At 47.8% G+C, this 22,649-nt stretch overlaps 1 protein-coding gene across 1 annotated transcript; it reads right to left on the bottom strand.

Moving 5' to 3' along the window:
* Positions 1 to 8,829: 8,829 nt before the first annotated feature.
* CHMP7 (charged multivesicular body protein 7) lies at positions 8,830 to 22,626 on the bottom strand. The gene is made up of 10 exons (XM_026007919.2): positions 22,133 to 22,626; positions 19,994 to 20,165; positions 13,223 to 13,408; positions 12,952 to 13,085; positions 12,022 to 12,070; positions 11,658 to 11,777; positions 11,272 to 11,370; positions 10,986 to 11,046; positions 10,331 to 10,510; positions 8,830 to 10,101 (listed from the first exon to the last, which is right to left on the bottom strand). The coding sequence occupies exons 1-10, from the start codon at positions 22,429 to 22,431 to the stop codon at positions 10,049 to 10,051; spliced, it is 1,353 nt and encodes a 450-aa protein (XP_025863704.1). The 5' UTR covers positions 22,432 to 22,626; the 3' UTR covers positions 8,830 to 10,048.
* Between the last annotated feature and the right edge of the window lie 23 nt (positions 22,627 to 22,649).

Here is a 22,649-nt window from a genome sequence, read left to right as displayed (position 1 = left end):
AAAAATATTTGCATATAAAGTTTACACTTTAGCTGTGGCATAAAAGATTTTGACTCACTTCAGGGATCTGAGGAATTAGAAAAGATTTTTGATCAAGGGCTATATGCCTTGTGCAGCAAGACTTTGGGATGAGGACTGCCTTGATGCCATGTAATGAAAATTAGTTACAGCAATGAAAGGGAAAACCCAGAGATAGTCTGATGATTTAGAGTCCAGAAAGATGGTATCAAAATCCCCTGTAGATCTCACAAGTGACAGATCTCACAGTGACAGACACTGTGACCATAATTGAGACTCTCGGTTCTTCAGCTTCTGGCCTCCCAGACTCCACATGTTACTCCCATGCTCACCTTATGAGATCCTGCTTCAGCCATTTGTTCAGAGCATACGGGAGAGCAGGAGGTGAATTTCGCCAGCATCAATGTTCTCTTAACTGAAGACCAGGCTCACTGCCATTTCATCCCCTAGGACCAGGGGAGCTGGTTACAGAATGGGGGCCTCCACTGGGGGAGCAGCAGCCCTCTCCTTCAGGTAGGGTATGTCTCTGCAGTGGGACACCGGCTCATTGCTGAAGATGACCATCTCCACCACAGCTGAGAGGACCTGGCGCAGCAGCAGCAGCCCAGGGGTGAGACAAAAGGCTAGCAGAACTCCCTGTTAAACACATACACCACAGGAGAGGGCTGAGTTAGCCCAGCCACACTACCCAAAGATGCTGAAGGAGTCTCCCCAACAAGCAGGCAGGACATCAGGCAGCTGAGAATGAAGAAGGCAAGCCAGTAGCACACAAAGACCCCAAGGTGAGGGACGCCTGGGTGGCTCAGTGGTTGAGCATCTGCCTTTGGCTCAGGGTGTGATCCTGGGGTCCTGGGATTGAGTCCCCCATTGGGCTCCCTGCATGGAGCCTGCTTCTCCTTCTACCTGTGTCTCTGCCTCTCTCTCTCTCTCTCTCTGTGTCTCTCATGAATAAATGAATAAAGATCTTAAAAAAAAAAAAAAAGACTCCAAGGTGATAACCAAGGTCTTTAGCACCCTGGTCTCCTTACAGTAAATGTTCTGGGATAGACAGGACAGCTGCGGATAAAGTCCCCATTGAGACCCATTGGTGAGAGCAGGTGCATTCGACAGCTGTAGTACAGAGCAACCAGTGAGGTAGTAAATGTGATTATAGGTGACCTGTATAACTAGCACAGGGATACAGAAGCTGGCCAGCGAGGAGGCCACCACATAGATGCATCTGAGGCTGGGGCTGCATCTTTCAATGCCCATAGGGGGCTCTGCACAGATGGGAGAGGCCCACATGGTACATGCCCCATCTGCTGATGCTATAGTACAGCTGGATAGGGATGAAGGAGATAAGAACTGACCAAAGCCAGGCTAATGCAGTGGCCACTAGAGAAGCCCTGGGGGTCTGATGCTGCTGGTGGTAGAAGGCACCAGCCGTGGCCAGATAGTGCTTCAGGCTGATGCAGGATGGAGGCAGTGAAACACATGATGTCAAAGACCACCCAGACGCCACGGAAGCCCCCGAAAGAGCTATACTGCCTGGGCTGCCACTTTCCCAGGCATCACCAGCAATGCCACCAGATGGTCCAAGATGACCAGAAAAAAAAATGAGAACTCTGGTGATCTCGGAACAGGGGTGGCACAAGTTCAGGGTGGCAGCACACATAAGGAATATTCCTCAACAAAATGCAAACAATGAGGGCCCATGGGCGTCCTCCTCAGCCCCCTGCCTCACCCCTGCCCCTGTCCTCTGCTGGGCCGGGACCTCAGTTACCTCTGACACCACCAGAAGACTTAATTGCGGGGAGTTCTACAGACTTTGGAACAGGACTGAGATGAGGGTCAAGTGGTGAGGCCAGGACAGCCGCGCCAGGCTTCTACCTAAAATCAGCCAAATACACTGGCTTCCTGCGGGGGGTGGGGGTGGGGGGTCTTTCTCCCTGCACGGAAGAGGCGCCCAGGGCAGGATCCCACCATTGGAAGAGGGGCCGGGTCCGCGCAGAGGGCGAAGATTGGATGTCCCGGATTTTATCCGGTGAAGGGAGCGGGTAGGTTTCGGTCAGTGGCTCCCGGGCTCCTCCCAGCGTCGGAAGAGGGCGACAGGCCACAGAGAGTGACTAAGGGTGGCCCAGCGTCTGTGCTGGTGAACCGACGAGGATGCGGGCGCAAGGAGCCGTCTGGAGAGGGGAGCGTTGTCTGGGACGCACCGAGGCAGGCACCGAGCCAGGAGGCGCCGAGAGCCCAGAGCGGGCTGACCTGGCGTTCTCCCGGGACTCTGCCGCCCGACGGCTCTCCGCGCTCCCGGCTCCAAAGTCCAGCCGCCGGCTTTCCCGGAGCGCCGCGGCCCCTCTCACCTCCGCCCCCGGGGGCGCCGACCCTTTGCTCCTAGAGTCCCGAGCTCCGCTTCCTGCCTGCGTCGAGACACTTCTAGGAAAAGCCCCAGTAAGGGCTTGAACCGACTGGTTCTCGCGCCCCGCCCCCGGCCCCGCCCCCGCCCCTCAGGCCCCGCCCCCGAGACATGCCCTGGCCCCGCCTCCCGCACCTCAGGCCCCGCCCCTCCGTCCCCGCCCCCGAGATCCGCCCCTCCCCGGCCCCGCCCCGAGACCCGCCCCCGCCCTTCAGGCCCCGACCCCGAGACCCGCCCTAGCCCCGCCTCCTGTCCCTCGGGCCACGCCCCTTCCGAGCCCCACGTGCTACAGAGCCAGCTGGGCCCCGCAGCCGCGAAGATCAACAAGGTCTCCGAACTGCATCTATCTCTGGAGCCTTTCCTTCTTGGAAGGGTTTCCTTTCCCTCGGCAGCCCCTCGTTGGACTCGGAAGGATCAGAAGAAATGCACTCTTGCTATAGTGGTATTTTTGAGATGAGGGGGGCATCTGCGGGGTCTGATGAGAGAGCCCTGTCTGGAGTGTTAGTGGCAAGAAAAACTCTCACCTCAGCTCCTTATGGTCTTCTCATTAGTGGCCAGGATGATGCCTGGCCCTCGCTTCGATCCCGGAAACTGGCAAAGACTGTCTAGATTTGGATGCATCTTAAAAAGGCGCCCCCTCCCCCCTCCACACACACTCCAACATCTAGTAAGTGCTTATGGTAAATAGAAAACAAAGAAAAGAAAAAGAGAAAGAAAGAAAAAAAAACAAAGACAAATTAAGTTCTGGTCTGGAAGTTTCTCTTCCAGTGCTCTCATAATCAAAGGGACTTATTCCAACCTGAGGGAAAGCTGCAATCAGTTTTCAAGAATCAAAACTGTATGTATTTGAGTTTCACTTATCAGTAAGATGGTCAGGGTGAGAGCCGACCTTTATACACAGGTTGGGATAAGAACAGAAAAAGAGAAGACAAGTGAAAGAGAAAGGCAAAAATGGATTTACCTAGCTGAAACCTCTTTCCATCATTAAAAGGGGTTCTACAGGGGCACTTGGGTGGCTCGGTGGTTGAGCATCTGCCTTTGGCTCAGGACATGATCCCCGGGTCCTGGGATCCAGTTCTGCATCAGGCGCCCCACAGGAAGCCTGCATCTCCCTCTGCCTATCTATGTCTCTGCCTTTCTGTGTCTCTCATGAATACATAAATAAAATCTTCTAAAAATAAATAAAAAGGGTTCTACACCCAATTCCACTACGTGGTGGTTGGGAGAGGGTTCCTCACACCATCAAGCCATTCTTGGCCACCAGCTGGGTGTCTTACATTTCACCTCAATTCTGACTCTACCTAACTGGAGGCAACATCAAATTACATAGGTTAAAAGCTCAATCCATCAAGTGTGACCTCCCTTCCCATGCACCCCCCTGCTCCAGATGCAATCACAAGTCCCAGGTTGGCACCTGTGCTTCTAAATCAGAGGTTTCCATGATACCCATCTTGGATTTGATTACTTTGCTAGGGCAGCTCACAGAACCCAGAAAACCCTTTTGCTCACTACATTATTAGTTTATTCCAAAGGATATTAAAGGATACAAATCAACAGTCAGATGAAGAGATATGTAGGGCAAGATCCTGAACAAAGGAGCTTCTAGCCTCGTGGTGTTATGACCCAGCAGGGTGACATGTGGAAGCATTCTGGCTCCCTAGCCTTCAAGCTCTCTAAACCCTATCCCTTTGGGCTTTTATGGTGACTTTATTACTTAGGCATGATTGATTGAATCATTAGGCATTGGTGACTGCACTCAGTCTTCAGGTCTGTTCCCTTCTCTAGAGGCTGGGAGGTGAAGGTGTAGGAACAGAAAGTTTCAACCCTCTAATCACAAGGTTTGGTTCCTCTGGCATCCAGTCCCTATCCTTAGGTGTTTTCCAAAAGTCATCCCATTAACATAAACTCAGGTGTGGTTGAAAGGGGCTGGTTAAGGATATCAACACTCTTTGGCTACTCGCATCACTTAGGAACATTTCAAGTGTTTTAGATCTCTGTACCAAAAACAGGATGAAGACCAACTATATATGTCTTCTTATAAATCACAGTATCACAATCATCCACTGGTAATGTTGGACAAATTATTTACCATTTCTAAGCCTCCATTTAGCTCATTTGTGAAGGGATGCCTCGGTGGCTCAGCGGTTAAGCGTCTGCCTTCAGCCCAGGGCATGATCCTGGAGAACCAGGTTGGAGTCCTGCATAGGGCTCCCTGTATGCAGCCTACCTCTCCCTCTGCCTGTGTCTTTGCCTCCCTCTCTGTGTCTCTCATAAATAAATAAAATCTTAAAAAAAAATAACTCATTTGTGAAATGATGGGTCCCATCTCATTGGAAGATTAAGAGCTTAACATAGCATGGTAGTCATGGAGATGCACTGTCCCAGCCTGTCTTCAAGGATTTGCTGCCCATCTGCAGGGATTGTGGTCAGCCACCAGCCAGCCAGCTTTTGGCTCCTTCAGGGCCTGCCCCAGCTGCAGAAAGTTACCGCAGCTGGGGTCACCCCCTTTCCAGGGGAATCTGGTAACTGAGGGTGAGAGGTGGCCATGGATAGAGACCTGGCCATTTCTGCCTGACGCGGGACAGTAATGGTTAAACTCATTCTAGAATTTCCTGCCAGAGTATCCAAGGCTTTAGGGGCCTGCATCATGGATTGACTTCTTCCTCTCTCCAATCTTCTTCTTCCCTTTTTCCTTCAAAGGTGGTGAGCCCTGATACCCCAAGCTTTGTCTCTAGGTCTGCTTCTGGAGAACCCAGTCTGCAACACAGTGTTTGGAAGAGAGTAAGTACCCAATAAATGTTACCGTTGGTTTTTGTTATTGTTGTTGCATTAAGATAGGAGCTAAAGTCTAACATTAGACATTCTATTCCTAAGTCATCCAACCCCTGCACAGCACAGCCTAGTGCTGTAGGAATCATCCTTCATTATACTAATATTGTGGAATTAGCCTTTGTTATGGACTGAATGTTTGTGTCCTTCCCAAAATTCATATGTTGGAGTCCTAACCCCTCATATACTGGTACTACAAGGTGGTGCCTTTGGCAGGTAGTCAGGTCGTAAAAGTAGAGCTCTCATGAACGGGATTAGTGCCCTTATAAAAGAGACACCAGACAGCTCCCTTGCCCTCTTTCCACCAAGTGAGGATATAAGAAGGTGACCATCTGCAGCCATCTGCAGAACCAGACCACTCTGGCACTCTCTGATCTTGGTCTTCTAGCTTCTGGAACTGCAAGATAATTTTTGTTGTTTCTAAGCCATGGGTCTGTGGTATGTTGTTTTAGCACTCTGAACTAAGACAGTCTTTCTCTGTACCTGTACTAAGATACTCTTCTATAAGTACCTGCAGGACATAGAACCTATTTAAAACTTCCTTCTTTCCCTCCACTGATTTGTTAGCTCACACCTCATAGGCACACTGTATGAATCTGGTGATGAATTCTTAACTTTCCTGAGTTAAGGACTTCAGCGTGATATTTTTGAATAGCTAAATTTTACTCTTCCAACATGTATAAAGAAGTTTCTAGGCTACCTCATTACATGATAACCCAGGCAGCCAGCCTACATTCATTATGCTGTTCATAGGGCTAGCTAGACATCCACTAGCTGAGGTTTGATCCACACTACAGCTCACAGTGTGCTTTTGGGGGACCAAGTCATCTACACACCATTGGTTATCTTGCAAGGATTCTAAGTCTGGTTCCTTTAGAAAGGGCTATGCAGCCCATGGCTGGGATTTTTCTGTACAGTTGATGTGCTTGATACAAAATATAAGTCAAAAGAGTTTACCTTCATAACTGATATCAGCAAAAGAACAATGTGAAGACTGCACTAGATTTCCCTAAAAATTGGACACTGGCCAGCTGGTATCTCTTAAAAGGGGATTTTCGATCCATAAAAGTCCGTGTAATTGTAGTACTCAGAACTGGTGGGAGCTCATCTGCCAACCCAATGCACTAACATGCACCACCCACCAACCACAGGAAATATTTGTGGGTTACATCGTTTTTCAAACTCTGCTTTAAGAGTAGCCTGTTTGGTTTTTTGATATTTTATTTATTTATTTGAGAGAGAGCACACAAGCACACAAGCAGTGGGGAGGGGCAGAGGAAGAGGGAGAAGCAGACTCTGTGCTGAGCTAGGAGACTTATGGCGTGGGGCTCAACATGAGGCTCATCCCAGGACCCTGAGATCATGACCTGAGCCAAAGGCAGACGCTTAACCACTTAACCTTGACTGAACCACCCAAGCACTCACTTGCCTCCACTTGCTGAGGCTCCTCCGGCTCTCCTGTTCCAGATGTCTGTGACTATGTATTGTTTCTCTGCACGAGGAGGAAAGGAACCATACTCCCCAAAGAGTGGCTGTAACTTGAATAAAAATGAGATGTTGGTGGGGAAAATGAGGCGTTGGTGGGGAACACGAAATCCCTCAAGAAGAAAGAAGGTTATTGCACTCACCACAAACCTCAAAGCCAAGCTTTGGTTGGATTCATCTTGAGTCAACAGCTTTCCCAGTTGCCTCATCTTTCTTACAACTATGTTGCTCTTTCTCTTTTCAGATGGCCTTGATGACATTTCCAGCAGAATATCATGACGTCTTCTGGGGGCATGGGATGGGGGTAGTTGCTCAACCTCGGGCTCTCAGCCCTTCGGGTGGGCAGTGAGAAGCCATCCCTCTCACAGTGGGTGTCTGACCTGGGAGTGGTGTCTAACCTGGGGCGCAGGCTAAAAGCCCCTTTCAGGGAGGCCCAGGAGACACTGAGGCCATGTCTGCCCCCCTTCCTCCACCTCCCCAAATAGGTACTCTCTTTCGTCTCCCCACACCTGCTCTCCCCCTGTGCACTGCAACACTGGCCCCCAGCAGGCAGTGACTGCAGAGGTTCCGGCCACTTTTTCGGGCTTGGCATCGCTGTGGCCCTGCTCTGACTCATCACAAGGCAGCAGGTGATCAGAAAGGAGCAGCAGACCATATGCAGGGAGACTAAGTCAAAATTTCAAGAGTCATCTGTCTGCTTCACTTTATGGGTGAGAAATGAGAGGCTTGTGTGCCCAAAGCCATACAAATAGTAGCTGAGGCAAGAACTGGAGTGAGGTTTCCTGATTCTCAGTCGGGACCAGTCACTACCTGATTTATATTTTCACTCCCTACTTGATCTCAACAGATAGAGGTTTTAACACTTAGATTGCTTTACAAGATTTTGAACACCCAAGAAAATACTCCACAGAAAGGAAAGCTGGTTTGTTATATCTTCAGTGAAGCCCTCCCTGAGTCCACTAACTTGAAGTATTTATTCTGATCACTTCCTTAGCTCTTTATCTGTACCCTGAGCACTTTCTACAGGGCACTATGTGAGCCTGATTCATCTGGGCCCAGTACAGCTCCACATATAAGAAAATTCTTTAGTTGCCTTAATAAATCAAGTCCAGTTCTTCAAGGGGAGAGAATCCTGATGCAAGACTCAGGCCCCTGTGGGGGTCACGTGCAGAAAACACAGCCCACTGCCAGCCAGTGGCTCCTCGTTCTCTCTCAGCCCACCCAGACTCAACATCTTGTTTCTTCCAGCACAGCAAGGGAGCTAAAGGCTAAAACATTTAAACAAGGACTCCTCAGCAGGTCAGGTCAGTGAGAGACAAAGAGAGTAATATGAGACCAGGTAAGAAGAGACGCACAAAGTCCAGGTCAGTCTGGGGACTATGACATGCCTCCCTCAGAGAACTTGGCCTGTTTCATGGTGTTCTCTAAACTGTTTCTGCTCTGGGCTTGCTGACTCCCCTAGAGCTGTGAACCCACTGCTGCAGTAGACCTTCAAGCCTGTTCCTAGCTCCGCACTCAGCCTCAAAGCCCATCTCCCCCCACCCCGAGCCGAGGCAAACACCAGGCACGTAGCAGGTGCTGGATGATACTGGGCCAGATTAAAACATGGTACAATCACACAGGCAGAATGATTGGGTCTTGGAAAGAGAACAGGCCACAGAAAATAATAAAGATGATGGTACATTCTGTGAACTGAGGCCTTTCAAAGAATGCCTCCTCTCCCAGAACAGCAATGGGGTCAGTGTGAGAGCAAGCAGACGTCACGGCCCAGCTCAGCCCTCACACTCCACAGCTACTCCCTTCTCCTGTGGCCTTCAGCCAAAGACCCGGAGGGTGTCTACACTGCAGGTGCAGGCAGGGAGGCATGATGGCACAAGAAACTTTATCCAACCTAAGAAAAGACAAGGACAAGCACTCAGGTTTTTTTTTTTTTAATTATTTACCAGATAAAAAAGAAAAAATAGTGATTGTTTCTCTTCACCCCCAACATTTCAGTTTACCAAGGTCAAGTAGGAGAGAAATTGAACAAGTAGTAATTCATGCTCCTGGCCTGGAGCAAATTCTTTCCCTCGGCTCTACAGCACCTCCCGGAGGAGGAGGGACAGGGCAAAGGGCTCCAGGCAGAAATACTTGTAGTGTGGCAGCAGAGTGGCAGTGCGGCTGTCCTCCTTGCTTCTCCCTGTTGCCAGAACATTCACACCCTCCTGTTTGCCCCACCCCGTACCATCCTCCCCAGTCCATCAAAGCAAGGAGGAAGACAGGACTTCAGGACAGGTGTAGCGCAGGACCGGGGGATCACACAGCACACATGGCGGAAGGCCACAGTCTTCTGCTTCTATTGCACATCCTGGCTGAGATCCCCTGCCCTGAGCAATGGGCTACAAAGTGAAATGCTTCTGAAGTTCAAACCACGGATCTTTGTCATGTGCCAGGCTCAAGAAGGGGAGGTTGTGTGGTTGTGTGGCTTGTTCTGATACACATATTTAAGTTATACTTAAGTTAGTCCAGGATGGGGGCAAGGCAAAAATTCTGCCTCATTAAAAAAATATATGGAGTTTGGACACCTGGGGCCCTGTAGTCACCTGGGCTTCTCCCCTTCAAGTTCAAAAGACTAAAAATAACTCTCCAGTCCGCAGATCTTCTGCGTAAGATGGAAGAGGCAGTAGCATCCCCCAACTACACAAGCCCCCTCACCAGTTGTTGTGGCTCTGACACTCAGGGGTGACCTCTTTCTCTGAACACTTGGAAAATTTGGCCAGTGACCCCATAGAACAACCTTTCACACTGTATGTTTCTCCATAAAGTGGCAGCTGTTTGATTTTGCTTCCTCTCATTACCAATGAAAACAGAGCAGGCCCGGAACAAGTTGTTTAGCTGACCTTACGGACAGAATAAAGTCCTGGAAACAACAGTGGGGTGGGTGGGGAGAAGGGATTGATTTTGATTTGGCAAAGCTGCAACTCTTTCGCCTTCATTGGCTGGAACGAAGCTGGCGGGTGAAGACAAACCTAACGGAGCCAATGGCAAGAACTGCAGGCTATGAGAGACGACAGGTCACACACAGAACTGTATAAATTGTGGCACTAGAAAGATGAGAAGGCAGGTCCATGACACCAGCTGGGAGCACGCCTCGCGAGCACGCTTCCAGAAATTACATCTGTCCTGTAGTAAGTGGTAGCATCCAGATAAATCAGAGTAGTTCTCCTTCCTCCTCTTCCCAACAAATTCTGAGAGTTTCTCATTTAAATAACTATGTACACACACACAAGCTTGGTCTCTCTTTTATACGAGGGTCCTTCACTTGAGGGTCCTAGAATGGCTTTAGAGAGTCGGTTCCAATTGCCTTTTTGGAGATTTACTGCTTGGGACCAAACCTGTAATGAGAAGAAAGACTGAATTCTACACCGGGCAGCCTTTAGGATGAAAGCATCCCAGTGTTTACGGGATTGAATCTTAATATAAATAATGAGCTTGTAATTCCCTCACGGGGTTTGGTATCTGGCAAATTGAGTAACAAGGCTGGGACTCACCACCCCTGTGCCTGGCTACTATCGCCTAGAGGGCCCCAGGTCCACCAGCAACCCTGCGAATACAGCTCCATACCTCCTTCTGATAAGGACAGTTTCTCAAGTTCAGCTTCAAGTTCAGCGTCCGAGATCCTAGGGTTAGGCACACTGTTGGTATAAAATGTCTCAGGGGGGTTGTCAGGCAGATCCAAAGGTTCTTTGGTGGTATCCTGAAGAAGGATGTCCAATTCTTTCTCTAGTTCCTCACTGTCAAAATCTGGAAAGAAAAGAGGACTTGAGGACACATAAAGTCTAGGGAGCAAGGACTGAGGATGGCAAAACTCAGCTCAGCTTTACAAAAGATGTCCAGGCCTTCTTGTAGGTTAGAAGGATCATGTAAGTCTGGAGGCAGAGGGCACCTCCAAGCAAATACTCTTTTCCTACTCAGAGTTAAGTCATCAAGGGGATATATTTTACTAACACCACAGAACTGACCCTGCTTCTCTCTGCCCTCGAAGGAGGATCTTCCAGTCGGAACTCTAGTGAGTTAAGATCCCTGTGGCCCAGAGAGTAACAGTAGTGTCTACCAACGGGGAAATGACAGTTCCTTCTAACTGCTGCTGCAGGTGAGCCCCAGCGAGGAGAGCCCTGCCTGCACCAGGAAAAGTAGATCTATGACCCAACCCATCCCAGCACAAGGAAGTGAAGGCCTCTTAGAAAGCAGGAAGAACAGAACTGCCTTGTCAACTTACCTAAGCCATTGGTCACCCCACCAGCCAGAGTCTGAGAAACTTCATCCTGGGTGTCACACAGCTGTAAGAGAAAAGCACAGGCCTTGAATGCAGAGTGGCATCTCTAGGGGTCTTAGTGTTTCGGGCTCCATGTTCAGGGTTACAAAGTAATGTGGCCCCATCTGAGAAAATCTTCCTCAAGTCCACAAGGTAAAGAGTCCAGTTTGGGAAAAGAGGAAGGGCAGCAAAGTCACACCTGCCCTCAGAACCTCCTCCTGTGGGTGTTCCTCCCGGGCCCTTCCTGTACCTCTTGGATCTGATCCACAAGGCTCTCTGCCTTCTCTACTGTGACATCCTTCATGGAGAGTTTTAGTGCTCCTACCCCAGCCTGATAGGCATTGAAAACCTAAAGAGAAAGCAAAGTTATCACTGTGAATGAAGAACACTGGGCAAAATACCTACATCTCCAAATGACAGCTTTGTGGTTTCTTTAGTTTGGTTTGTTTTAGCCACCCACACTTGATTCATCCCATGTTCACGAAGGCCAAAACTTCCCAATAGGAGAAGCACAATCCCAACCATATCCTGAAAAAACCCAGGCCTTCTCCAAACAGCACAGGAATGGTGGAGGGAACGAGGAGTATGCTCAAGAGACCAGCCAGACACTGGATGGAGCAGAGGGGCGGTAACTACCATCTGATCTGTCTGGGAGGCATAGATCCGGTCCAGGATGCCTTGAACAGTGTCCAGCTTGGCATGCAGGGCCTCGATACGCTTCTCTGTCCGTTGCTTGGCCTTGAGAGACCTCAGTGCCTGGGGGGCATGGAGACTTGGTTAGGGTAAGCGAGGCAGGCCAAAGAGGAAGCAAGGCTTTCTCAGATGATAAGACCATCTCAGACCTCCTCTTCTCTCATTTGTAAAACAAGTTGTGGTACCTGGACCATCTTCAGATTTTTCCCCTCCAGCCCCACGGTCCTCTTGGAACTGCTGGGACGCCCACCACACACTGCCAGCCCAAAGCACAGGTACACAACTGGAGGGAAATAAGAAAACTCACCAGTTGCTTCTTTCCTGCTCGGCATGCCCGGCGGGCTTCTTCTTTACACCTATGAAACACAGGGGACAGATTGAGATGACTATGGTATAGGATGGGGGTGGCAGTGTCTTAATAGTCCCCAAGCATCCCACTCAATTAAGGTGCTTTCCAATCTGAAAATCAAACTGATTCCACCCAATGGCCAGAAGAACAATACCCAAGAGCCCATTGGCAAACTCCCGCAGCAGGCTGAGACATGAGCTTGAACACAGGCATGCGAGAAAGGCAAAGCCACTAAGGATAAGCTGTTTCAGCCCCCAGGGAAGGAGAACGTGCCAACAGGGCACCTTAACAACAGATTCCCATTTTGGGAGCCAGGAGATAAGGGATCAATTCTTAACACTGACAATGACCTTGGACATATTCCCTGGCTTTCCCACAGTATTGGGTTTCTCCCACTGGAAGAAGGAGTGAGCATTATTATTATTATTATTATTATTTTTAGAAGTGAGCATTTTAATTCAATGTCTACATAGCAATGTTTTAGAGAAGTGTCCATGTGCCTTTAGCAGGGCTGCCTTCCCCATCTAGGCAGAAAAGCAGGAACCCCTCAGAAAGATCCTGGAAGGCAGAGACTAGCCTTGTTCACTACTGTAATTCCTAAGTCCCTAAGACAAGGTCTGGTGTGACAAACACTGGTTAAAAGGATACTGGCATGGAAGAGCATAAACATAATGCTAACAGATGTAATCTTGGGGGGAAGAATTAAAATTCATTTTTTCTCCTTTGTGATAGTCTGTGTTCTGCATGATTGCTGCACTGAGCAGTCAGTACTTTGTAATTAGTAAAACGAAAAAAAATTTTTTTTTTTTTTAAAGACACTAATGCTTTGCTGGCTCTGAGGGCCAGCCAGGGTGGGGGTAGAAGGGTGCTCAGCTCAGGGGTAGTTACCTCTCTGCTTCCTGGGATAAGGACTCCACTTTGCGCGAGAGCAGCTGTTCACTCTGCATCAGCTGGTATACCCCAACATCTACGTCGTTGACAGGAGAGACCTTGGCATGTGGCCCTCGGGCAAACTTCACAATCTGAGGGACAGGGACAAATTACTGGGGCCCCTACCACAAATGCTGAGAAATCCCCAGGCGGGAATGCTGGCGGGCATGTCAGTATGTACTTAATAAGCCATTGGTGAGTCAGTGCATGAACAGTTCGACTTTCGTACCTTTTCCCCATTCTGCTCGAGGACTGTGACTCTCTTCTCTTTCTGCAGCTGCAGCAACACCAAGTAGAAGGTCCTCTCATCCGGACAGGAGCCCACACAGAGGGTGCTCAGCTCTGACAGGGCCACCACGGGGTGGGAGGAGAGAGGGGAGTTCTGATACAGACGATACACCTCCTCAGCCTTCTCCTGCAGAAAGGCAAGTGTGCTTACATGCCTGGCCACCGCCCATGGCGCCCAGTGAGCCCTGACCCTGTGTCTCCAAACCATGATCTGCAAGACGAGAGCAGGGAGCACTGGCCCTGCCTTCCCTAAAGTAGTAGCTTTGGAATAGGAAAAAGAGTTTCAGTTTCTTTAAACCTTGGAGGGAAGTCTGATGTATGCAGATGAAATGAGGTACATGGTATGTACTGGGAGCCAGCTCTGTGCTTGCATATCCATTTGGGACTTTATGTTTCTGTGTCTCCCAGCACTGAGGGAAGGAGGAGGAGTCTGAGGTGGTGTGGCATAGCCATGACTGAGAGCTGAGCCCTGCTTATGTGGCCCCAGACCAGTCCTCTCACTGGTCCTCAGCATCCCTCTCACAAATTGAAGAAGGTAGAGGAGATGACATCCAAATTCCCTTCCAATGTCGGTCTCTCCATTATTTTTTTAAATATTTTATTTATTTATTCATGACAGACACAGAGAAAGGGGCAGAGACACAGGCAGAGGGAGAAGCAGGCTCCATGCAGGGAGCCCAATGTGGGACTCGACCCTGGGACTCCAGGATCACACCCTGAGCCAAAGCAGACGCTCAATCACTGAGCCAACCAGGTGTCCCAGGTCTCTCCATTTTTATGCCAACTGGCAATAATGCAAACAAGAGCATCACTGAATCTATAAAGAGTCTCAAGAGTGAAGTGTGTGACAATGAGGTGAGAGGGTTTTTTTTTTTTTTTTTTTTTTTTTTGAGGAGCCTAAGAAATAGAAGTTTCAAGAAACAATGACACTGTGTTCCTCCCACATGGAAATTATCCTCTTAGTCTTCCATAAATTTTAATAAGAAATACTTATTGAGGTATGCACAGAATGCTATGAAAATCTAAGGAAGGAATACCCAGGAGTTCAGAGATTGCTTAGGGGGAAAATGGTTGCTGAGCCGAATTACAAACGGTAAGTTCCTAGGTAAAGTGGTGGGAAGGGTATTTCAGGAAGATGGATGGTCATGAGCAACGGCATGGAGTATGAATCAATTTGGTGTTTATGGATGTAGACAAGAAGGAGAGAGAGTGAGCAGAAGCACTTCTCTCTATTTTTAAAAAAAATATTTTATTTATTTTTTCATGAGGGAGACACAGAGAGGCAGAGACATAGGAAGAGGGAGAAGCAGGCTCCCCACAGGACCCCAAGATCACAAACAAAGCCAAAGGCAGATGCTCAACCATTGAGCCACCCAGGTGTCCAGCACTTCTCTCTTATACAAGCTACAATATTTTCTTTGCTGTCCTTTCTCTGCAGATGGTAGGTAGTTGTGGAAGGGAAATGACAAGGCTGGATTAACAGACAACTAGCTGACAAGAGGGAAAGGATGGATTGTAGGAGCTAGGCTTAGAGGAACAGAGACCATTTATGCAAGAGACTAAGAGCAACTGAACAGGGTAGTGGTAAGAGGGACAGAGAAGGGATGGGTTCAAGAAAAATTCAGAAGATAAAACAGGCAGTCCATAGTAATTGGGCATAGGGTTGAAGGAGAAAGAGGAGTCCAGGATGATCTTGGGTTCTGGCTTGAGTGACCAGGAGGATGTGATGCTATTAATTAATAGCAAGAACACAGAAGGAAAAGCATATTCTATAGGAAAGACAAAACATACCATTTTGTACATGTTGTCTGGGATGCCTAACTACATCCAAGAAGATCCATACAGCAGATAACTGGATATCCAAATCTGATGCTCAAAGGAGATACCAGGGCAATTTATATAACTCTGAAAATCCTTAAGCATATAGAAGGTAATTCAAATCCCAAGTGTAAATGAGTTACCCAAGGAAATTAAGAGAACAAAGTAATAAACTGAAGGAAGACCAATGTCTAAGAGACGAAGGAACTCACAAAAGAAATCCAGAGCACCACTTAGGGAGAGCCAAGAAGAATCCAGAGTGTTATAACAACAAAATTAAAGAAATGGAAAATTTTAATAAGTGAGTATTTAACAGTGTCAAAAGCAGAAGAGCCTAATAAGATAGAGACTAAAGTTTTCATTTGATTTACCTGCCTTGTCAGATAATAATACTTACTATAAAGCTACTGTAGTAAAAATAGTATGGTGTCCACACCAACAGATGAATGGTGAACAACATTAACAATTGATGTTGGGGCACTTTGGTGGCTCAGTCGGTTGAGTGTCCAATTCTTGATTTCTGCTCAGGTCATGATCTCAGGATTCTGAGGTCCAGCACATCAGGCTCTGTGCTCAGCAAGCAATCTGTCTGAGCTTCTCTCCCTCTGCCCCTCCGGCCGCTCGTGCATGCTCTCTCTCTCAAATAAATAAATAAATCTTAAAAAAAAAAATGACGTTAAGACTTCTGGCTATCTGTTAGGAAAAAAAATTCTTTTCCTTACCAGATATACAAAAACAAATGCCAAATTACTGAAATCTAAATTGAGAAAATATTTGTTAACATGTTTTTTAAAAAAGATTTTATTTATTTATTTGAGGGATAAAAAAGAGAAAGTGGGGGGAGAGGCAGAGGGAAAGAGAGAATCTCAAGCAGATTCCCCACTGCGTGCAGAGCCTGACACAGGGCTGGATGTCATGACTCTGAGATGATGACTTGAGTCAACATCAGAGGCACTTCTGAGAAAACATTTTAAAAATTGAATTAACTTTGAAGTAGAGGATGCTTTTGTAGGTAAGACCGGAAATTCAGTAGCCATAAAGGAAAATGTTAGAGATCTGACTATAGAAACATGGGAACTTCTATATGGTAAAAGATATCATAAATAAAAATGAAAAGCAAAAGAGACCAGAACACAATATTTATATCCCTAACACTAAAAATATATTATATATATCTACCCGTAATACATACAAAAAAACCCTCATAATTATAAAGAACAGGGATCCCTGGGTGGCGCAGCGGTTTGGCGCCTGTCTTTGGCCCAGGGCGCGATCCTGGAGACCCGGGATCGAATCCCACATCGGGCTCCCGGTGCATGGAGCCTGCTTCTCCCTCTGCCTGTGTCTCTGCCTCTCTCTCTCTCTCTCTCTCTGTGACTATCATAAATAAATAAAAAAAAAATTTAAAAAAAAATTATAAAGAACAAATAATCCAATATAAAAACAAGCAAAATAGGGGATCCCTGGGTGGCGCAGCGGTTTGGCGCCTGCCTTTGGCCCAGGGCGCGATCCTGGAGACCCGGGATCGAATCCCATATCAGGCTCCTGGTGCATGGAGCCTGCTTCTCCCTCCGCCTGTGTCTCTGCCTCTCTCTGTCTCTGTGACTATCATAAATAAGTAAAAATTAAAAAATTTAAAAAAAAAAAATTAAAAAAAAAAACAAGCAAAATATATAAACAGGAAATGCAAAGAAAAGGATCTGTAAATGGCCAGCAGATAGTGGAAAAGTTGCTCAAATCCCAAATAGGAAGCATTATTTTTTGTTTGTCATATTTGCAAGTTTAAAAGACTCATGTTATCCAGGGCTAGCAAGGATGTGAGGATCCTGAACACTTTAATGAAAGTGTAAATTAGTACAAACTTTTAAAAAGTAATTTGGCAATTTCTGTACAGATACATTTCTAGAAATCTACTCCATAAAAATAGAAATACAAGTGCATAAGATAAATACACAAGGCTGTCAAAGAACTATTTTTTTGTAACAAGAGAGATTTGGAATGACTTAAATGTCCAACTGGGTGGTAACTATTGCTTAAATTGTGGCATATCTATAGATTATTATGTAGCCATCTGAAAGAATGAAATAGATCTACATTATGTAGGGACCTGAAAAGACGCTCATAAGATATTAAAGTGTAAAGAAAAAAAGGCAGGTTGCAGACCAGTAAATAAAATAAGATTCTATTTCTGGAAAAAAAGGAATGTGTGTGCATGCATATTTTTGTATGCATGTGTATATTCATGTATTTATTCAACAAATGTTTATTGACTCTATTATATAGCAGGCACTGTTCCCAGAGCCCTGGTGCCAATGGAACTTCTCCCTTCTGGTAGGAGAGACAGATTACAAGTAAGTAAACAAGTAAATAATATTTTCAAGAAGCATTAAGTGCTAACAACAAAATAAAACAGAAAGTAATGCAATGGTGTCGCACAACACCAGTAAGAAAACATGTGAACACACAAGCATACGTGTGTGCACACACCTGAGCAGAGAGGAATGTACCCAAAGAGATGGAAATGGGATGAATAGAAAGGAAATGTTCATTTCTTTGTATAATTATTTCAAATAGCAAGATGTATGGCCAATTTTTACTTTTTTTTGTATTTTTTCAAATAAAATAAAAAGTTACTGGCTTTCAGTGTCTAGACTTGGGAAAATCAATTTACCTCAGAAGTAGGTTTTGTTTTAAAAAATATCCATGTAAGACTTTTCAGTTTTACACAGAGAAACAAAGTTCCATTCCAGGAGAACACAGTGCAGTCACCATATATTTGAAAGCAGATGTCATGGGATGAGCTTAAGTGTTGGGAGCTCTGTTTAGTGATGTAAACTGGGTATAGATTTAACAGTACCAAGGCGCTGCAGAGTGAGATTTATTTTTCTACTTAAATAAGATTAAACTACACTGTGGTTAAAAACTACTGTTGGTTCTTGGAAGATCTATGTTATTAATTCCACTCCCACCTCCATCTCTGCCATTGCTCTCAAAAGACTATAAATCCAAAACCACATCTGTCGGGATAAAGGAGTCTACCTCCCTTTGCTCCAGGTTGGAAAACACCTGAGCTAAGAGACTGCAAAGAAGAATGGGTTTGGCACAGAACCATGTAAACCATCCTGTAGTTTTTGGACGGCCTTGGCTAAGTCCTGGAGCTCAGGGCGCTATGTGGGAAGATACCCATGTGGATAGGGAAAGGGAAAGAGCCCTTCCCTTGAAGCAAATGCATGCTGTTCAGTCAAACTTTGAGGGTCTGCAAGGAGAGGTGGTAGGTTTTGGAGACCTCCACCTCAAGCTGAGGGTTGAGAGGGTTGGCGTCTGTCAAGGTGAAGAGAAACTGGAGTTTCTTTTGGAGTAAGGGATAAAGATGCTGAGCTAGCTCCAACTGTGTGAAGCCTCTGGGACTATGCAAAGGTCCTGGGGTTCTGGGGTTGGGGTTGGGCTTGGTCTGTGAGTTTCAAAAATAAGTACTGTCTACGGTATACTTTTGCTACCAGGTGTTCAGTCAATTCTATAAACACGTACACACAGAGCAGTTTTGGTGGAGTGTGGGGCTGAAGCGGGTATGTGCTGGCTTAAAGAGTGTGTGAAAGGTGAAGAAGTGGTGGAGATAAAGCTTGGTCAAGAAGGAGAGAAACAGATCACTAATGAGACAGTGGCTGGGTCCCACAAAGGAGTCATGCTGTGATGGGAAAAACTTGAGTGGGTTTAGAGGCTGAGGAAGGAAAGCACCAAGAGAGGGAGATAGAATATACAGATCAAGAAGCTAATTGAGGGATCCCTGGGTGGCGCAGCGGTTTGGTGCCTGCCTTTGGCCCAGGGCGCGATCCTGGAGACCCGGGATCGAATCCCATGTCAGGCTCCCGGTGCATGGAGCCTGCTTCTCCCTCTGCCTCTGTCTCTGCCTCTCTCTCTCTCTCTGTGTGACTATCATAAATAAATAAAAAAACTAAAAAAAAAATTAAAAAAAAAAAAAAGAAGCTAATTGATGGGACAAGGAGGATAGCAGGGTAGAGACAGACTCAAGAGCACATGGATGCTTCATCCTCTGAGCCTGGGGAGAAATTAAGGCTCAAAATATGTTCAACTGGATGTAGAAGGACAGAAAACTGAAGGCCTGGCTTAGGAGATTCCATCTTCTCAGTGAAATGTCAGCAGAGTCTTGGGGTGACATACAAAAGGCAAGTGTGAGGGGGCTGGGAAAAGGCAAAAAACTGGGCTGAGGGATGGCTGTGGGGGCTCTCCTCTGTGAAAGGGACCCTGGTCTTGGTGACAGGGTGGTTTTCTCTACAGGGATGGCAGACTGTGGGGTTGGCCTAGGGCAGTGGATGTGCTGGTGTCTCGAGTGGCCCAAGAGAGCTGCGAAGAAGTTGCGCGCATGCTCTAAGCTAGGTGGGGAAAGCCAGCCTGGAGGAAGCTGACCGACCAGAAGAGCATGGAGGGACCAAGGGCCTGGTGGCCTCTTCAGTGGAACTAAGACCATCAGTAAGCTGGGAAGGGAAGGATCACAGTCACAGAGGAGGAAATCTGAACCTGTTTTGCTGATTTAAGGGAAGGCAAAGCTGAAGTCACAGGGTCCTCAGAAATCCTGGTAAATCCTTACCAGTAAACTACAGAAGGCAAAGAGTTTTCTTAACTTTAGCTTATAACTAATTTCTACAAACACAGAAAGCAATCAACTATATGTAACAGACAGTTCCTAGACAGAGGAACACCTTTGCAATGTACAGGGCAACTAACAACTAAATAATGCTACAAAAGGTCAGATAAACCCAGCTATCAACTGTCACTGTGTAAAAAGATGTTCTTTTTCTAAGGACACACATAGGAGTGTGGAGGATCCTGTCATTGCCATGGATGACATCCACACCTCTCCCTTCTGAGCACCCACCTTAAGCAGCTCCACGGCTACCAGCACCTCCTCAGCAGGAACTTTATTATCCCCCAGCATGTTGGAAAGAGTCCACTTGAGGGGCTTCAGCAGGAAGACTCCAACCCCCCAGGAGATCCAGCTGCTGTCTACACTGGCCATGAAGTCTGACTCCCGCTGCAGCTCCCCTCGACTGCAGGCAAAGAAAGAAAAGGGCATACGGTGGCTTAGTGCAATGTCCCATTCCAGTCCCCACCTTCTCCCCCAGAGACAAATTTGATCATCATCACCATAAACACCATTTATTAGGTACCTACTCTGTGCCAGCTATTATGAGCAGCAGTGTTTCAGCTCCAGCTGAAAGCCTCATTCTGTGAGATGGATGTTGTTGGCATTTTAGTTACTGAGAAAATTGAGGGAATGAGGCGAGAGGGGCCAAATCTAAATTATAACTTGGCTTCAAAATGCAAGCTCTCCACAAGGCTGCAGAGCCTACTTTGAGACTTCTTTTAACGAATGAAGCTCAATGTGATAAAATGAGAATCACAAAAAAATGGGTTACTGTTAATGCAAAACCTAAAGAAATATACAAAGATGTTCAGAGAAAAGGTTTCCTGCTATTCCTGAGCTAGGGTGGAGATAGGACATAAGTACGGTACTGGTAATAAGCAGCTCTATTTACTGAATGCTTATCACAGACCACTCCCTCTGCTAAGAGCTACGTTAGGAATGTGTTTTCAAATCCTCACAACAAACCTAACTACAATTCTCATCATCATCATTGTATACTTGGTCAAACTGAAGCTTAAAGAGGGGCACATAACGTAGCGAGTGGCAGAGCCAGGATTTGAGCCCAGACCATTTGGCCCTCAAGCAAAGCTGTTAACTACTATCCTATGCTGCTTCCATGGAGGATTATCTCCCTGAAAAATTCTCTGGGTGTCAGACCCCATCAAGCACCAGGAAGCATCAGTAGAGTGCCAGCAGTCAGGGGAGAAGAAACCAAGGTCTTAAAGGTCTCTGGATTGGAAGAGGTAGAGAACGGTCCTACTGCAATAGGAAACCCAGACTTTTCTTGTTCCTCCTCGACTTGAACTATGGTTTCCTCTGTACCCCACCTCAGGCAGGAACTAAAACTTGGCACAGTACGCTTTCTCAGAAACAATAAGTTTCAGAAATGGGTTGTCCCATCAATGTCAGCCAATGCAAAGGTACTGGGGAGAAAGAAGGCCTCTTAATCAGGACAAGCAGCAAACTCCAAGCAACATATCAAAGTTGACTTTCTTCCTTCACTGAAGGAGGTGGTATGCCAGCTAGGCCGCTCTCAGTCTGTCTACAATGCGATGTGCAAACGATTTAGAATCAGGAGACTAGGGGTCCTGTCCTGGCATTACTTATCACTCGCTGTGTGACCTCGAGTAAGTTGCTTCTCTCTGCCTCCGTCCCTTCTTCTGTCTGCTGAGGATAATTCTATCATCTCGCCCACAGGATTGCTGAGGTCAAGGGAATGGTGCATGCAAAGTATTCGCATTCTATTAAGTGCGGTACATCTCTTAGATATCCATGCTGTGGCCTCAGGTGCCTCCAAAACCCTGCACACGTAGCGCAGGTAACACCTACAGAACCTTTTCAGAGCACCAAGGTACCCAGTAAAGCCCCTAACCGGCTTCACGTCCTCTGCTTCAAACAGCCTGTGCCAAGGACAAGCCAAACCAGACACATGAGCCCGGGGCTGTTGGCAGGGTCCCCAGGGGCCTCTTCCCCACGACTGCTCTCTTCTTAGTTCTGACCTCCCTCGGTTCAATACATCCTATGTCACAGATCTGCCGTTCCAGGGTAATTCAAATTTGGAAGCCCCACGAAACAACTACACAACGGGATTGCAGGCAAGACAAGTCATTGTCACCTGTGCCAGGCGGGTTTCTCCTCCTACCGTCTCAATGGAATTCATCGGCCTATGGCGGCCCCATAATTTGCCCGCTGCCCCGTCTCCTGCCCCCTCCACACCCCTAACCCAGCCTCCTCCTTGTCCTCCTCTGCCTGCCGAGCACACACAGATGCGCTCCTGCGGGCCAGACCCGGGGCTGGGCGCGGTCCCCTCCGGGAGCCTCCCCCGCCCCCGGCCGCCGGCCCCCGGCCCCCGACCCGGCCCGCCCTCACCGTAGTAGGTCCTGCAGCACGGTGGCCAGCCCCAGCGGGACACTGCCCTTGCGCTGGAAGGCCTCCTGCAAGTCCCGCAGACGCAGGCGCACCACCCCCTGGCGGCGGCTGTGGCTCAGCACCAACGGTGCCCAGAAGCCCATCTTGCTGTCCCAGTCGGTGCTGTTCACCTCGCGACTCCTTTTGAAGGCGGAGAACAGGAAAGACATGCGTTCCTCGTCCTCCTCCCACTCGGGGGGCAGTAGGCCCGCCGAGTCTCCCCCGGCCGGGGCCTCGGCCTCCCGCTCCGGGGACCACATCGGAACCCCAGCCCCGCCAAGGCTCCGAACACAACCCCGGCCCTGGTCCCCCCTTCCGCCCTAGTTCCCTCCCGGCTTCCGTTCCCTGACCGCCTCCTCCTCTGTCATTACGTCATCGCCACCCCCAGCGCGAAATAAGTCCCGCGCCTCCTTAAGCGCATGCTTCTCTCTGCCCTCCCTGCGCCGGGAGGCGGGGCGATGACCCTATTTTCGGACGG

The sequence above is a fragment of the Vulpes vulpes genome, chromosome 9 (genome assembly GCF_048418805.1).
Source record: "Vulpes vulpes isolate BD-2025 chromosome 9, VulVul3, whole genome shotgun sequence".
NCBI lineage: Eukaryota > Metazoa > Chordata > Mammalia > Carnivora > Canidae > Vulpes > Vulpes vulpes.
The sequence above is the reverse complement of the archived record's forward strand: the minus strand, read 5'-3'. Positions and strand labels throughout refer to the sequence as shown.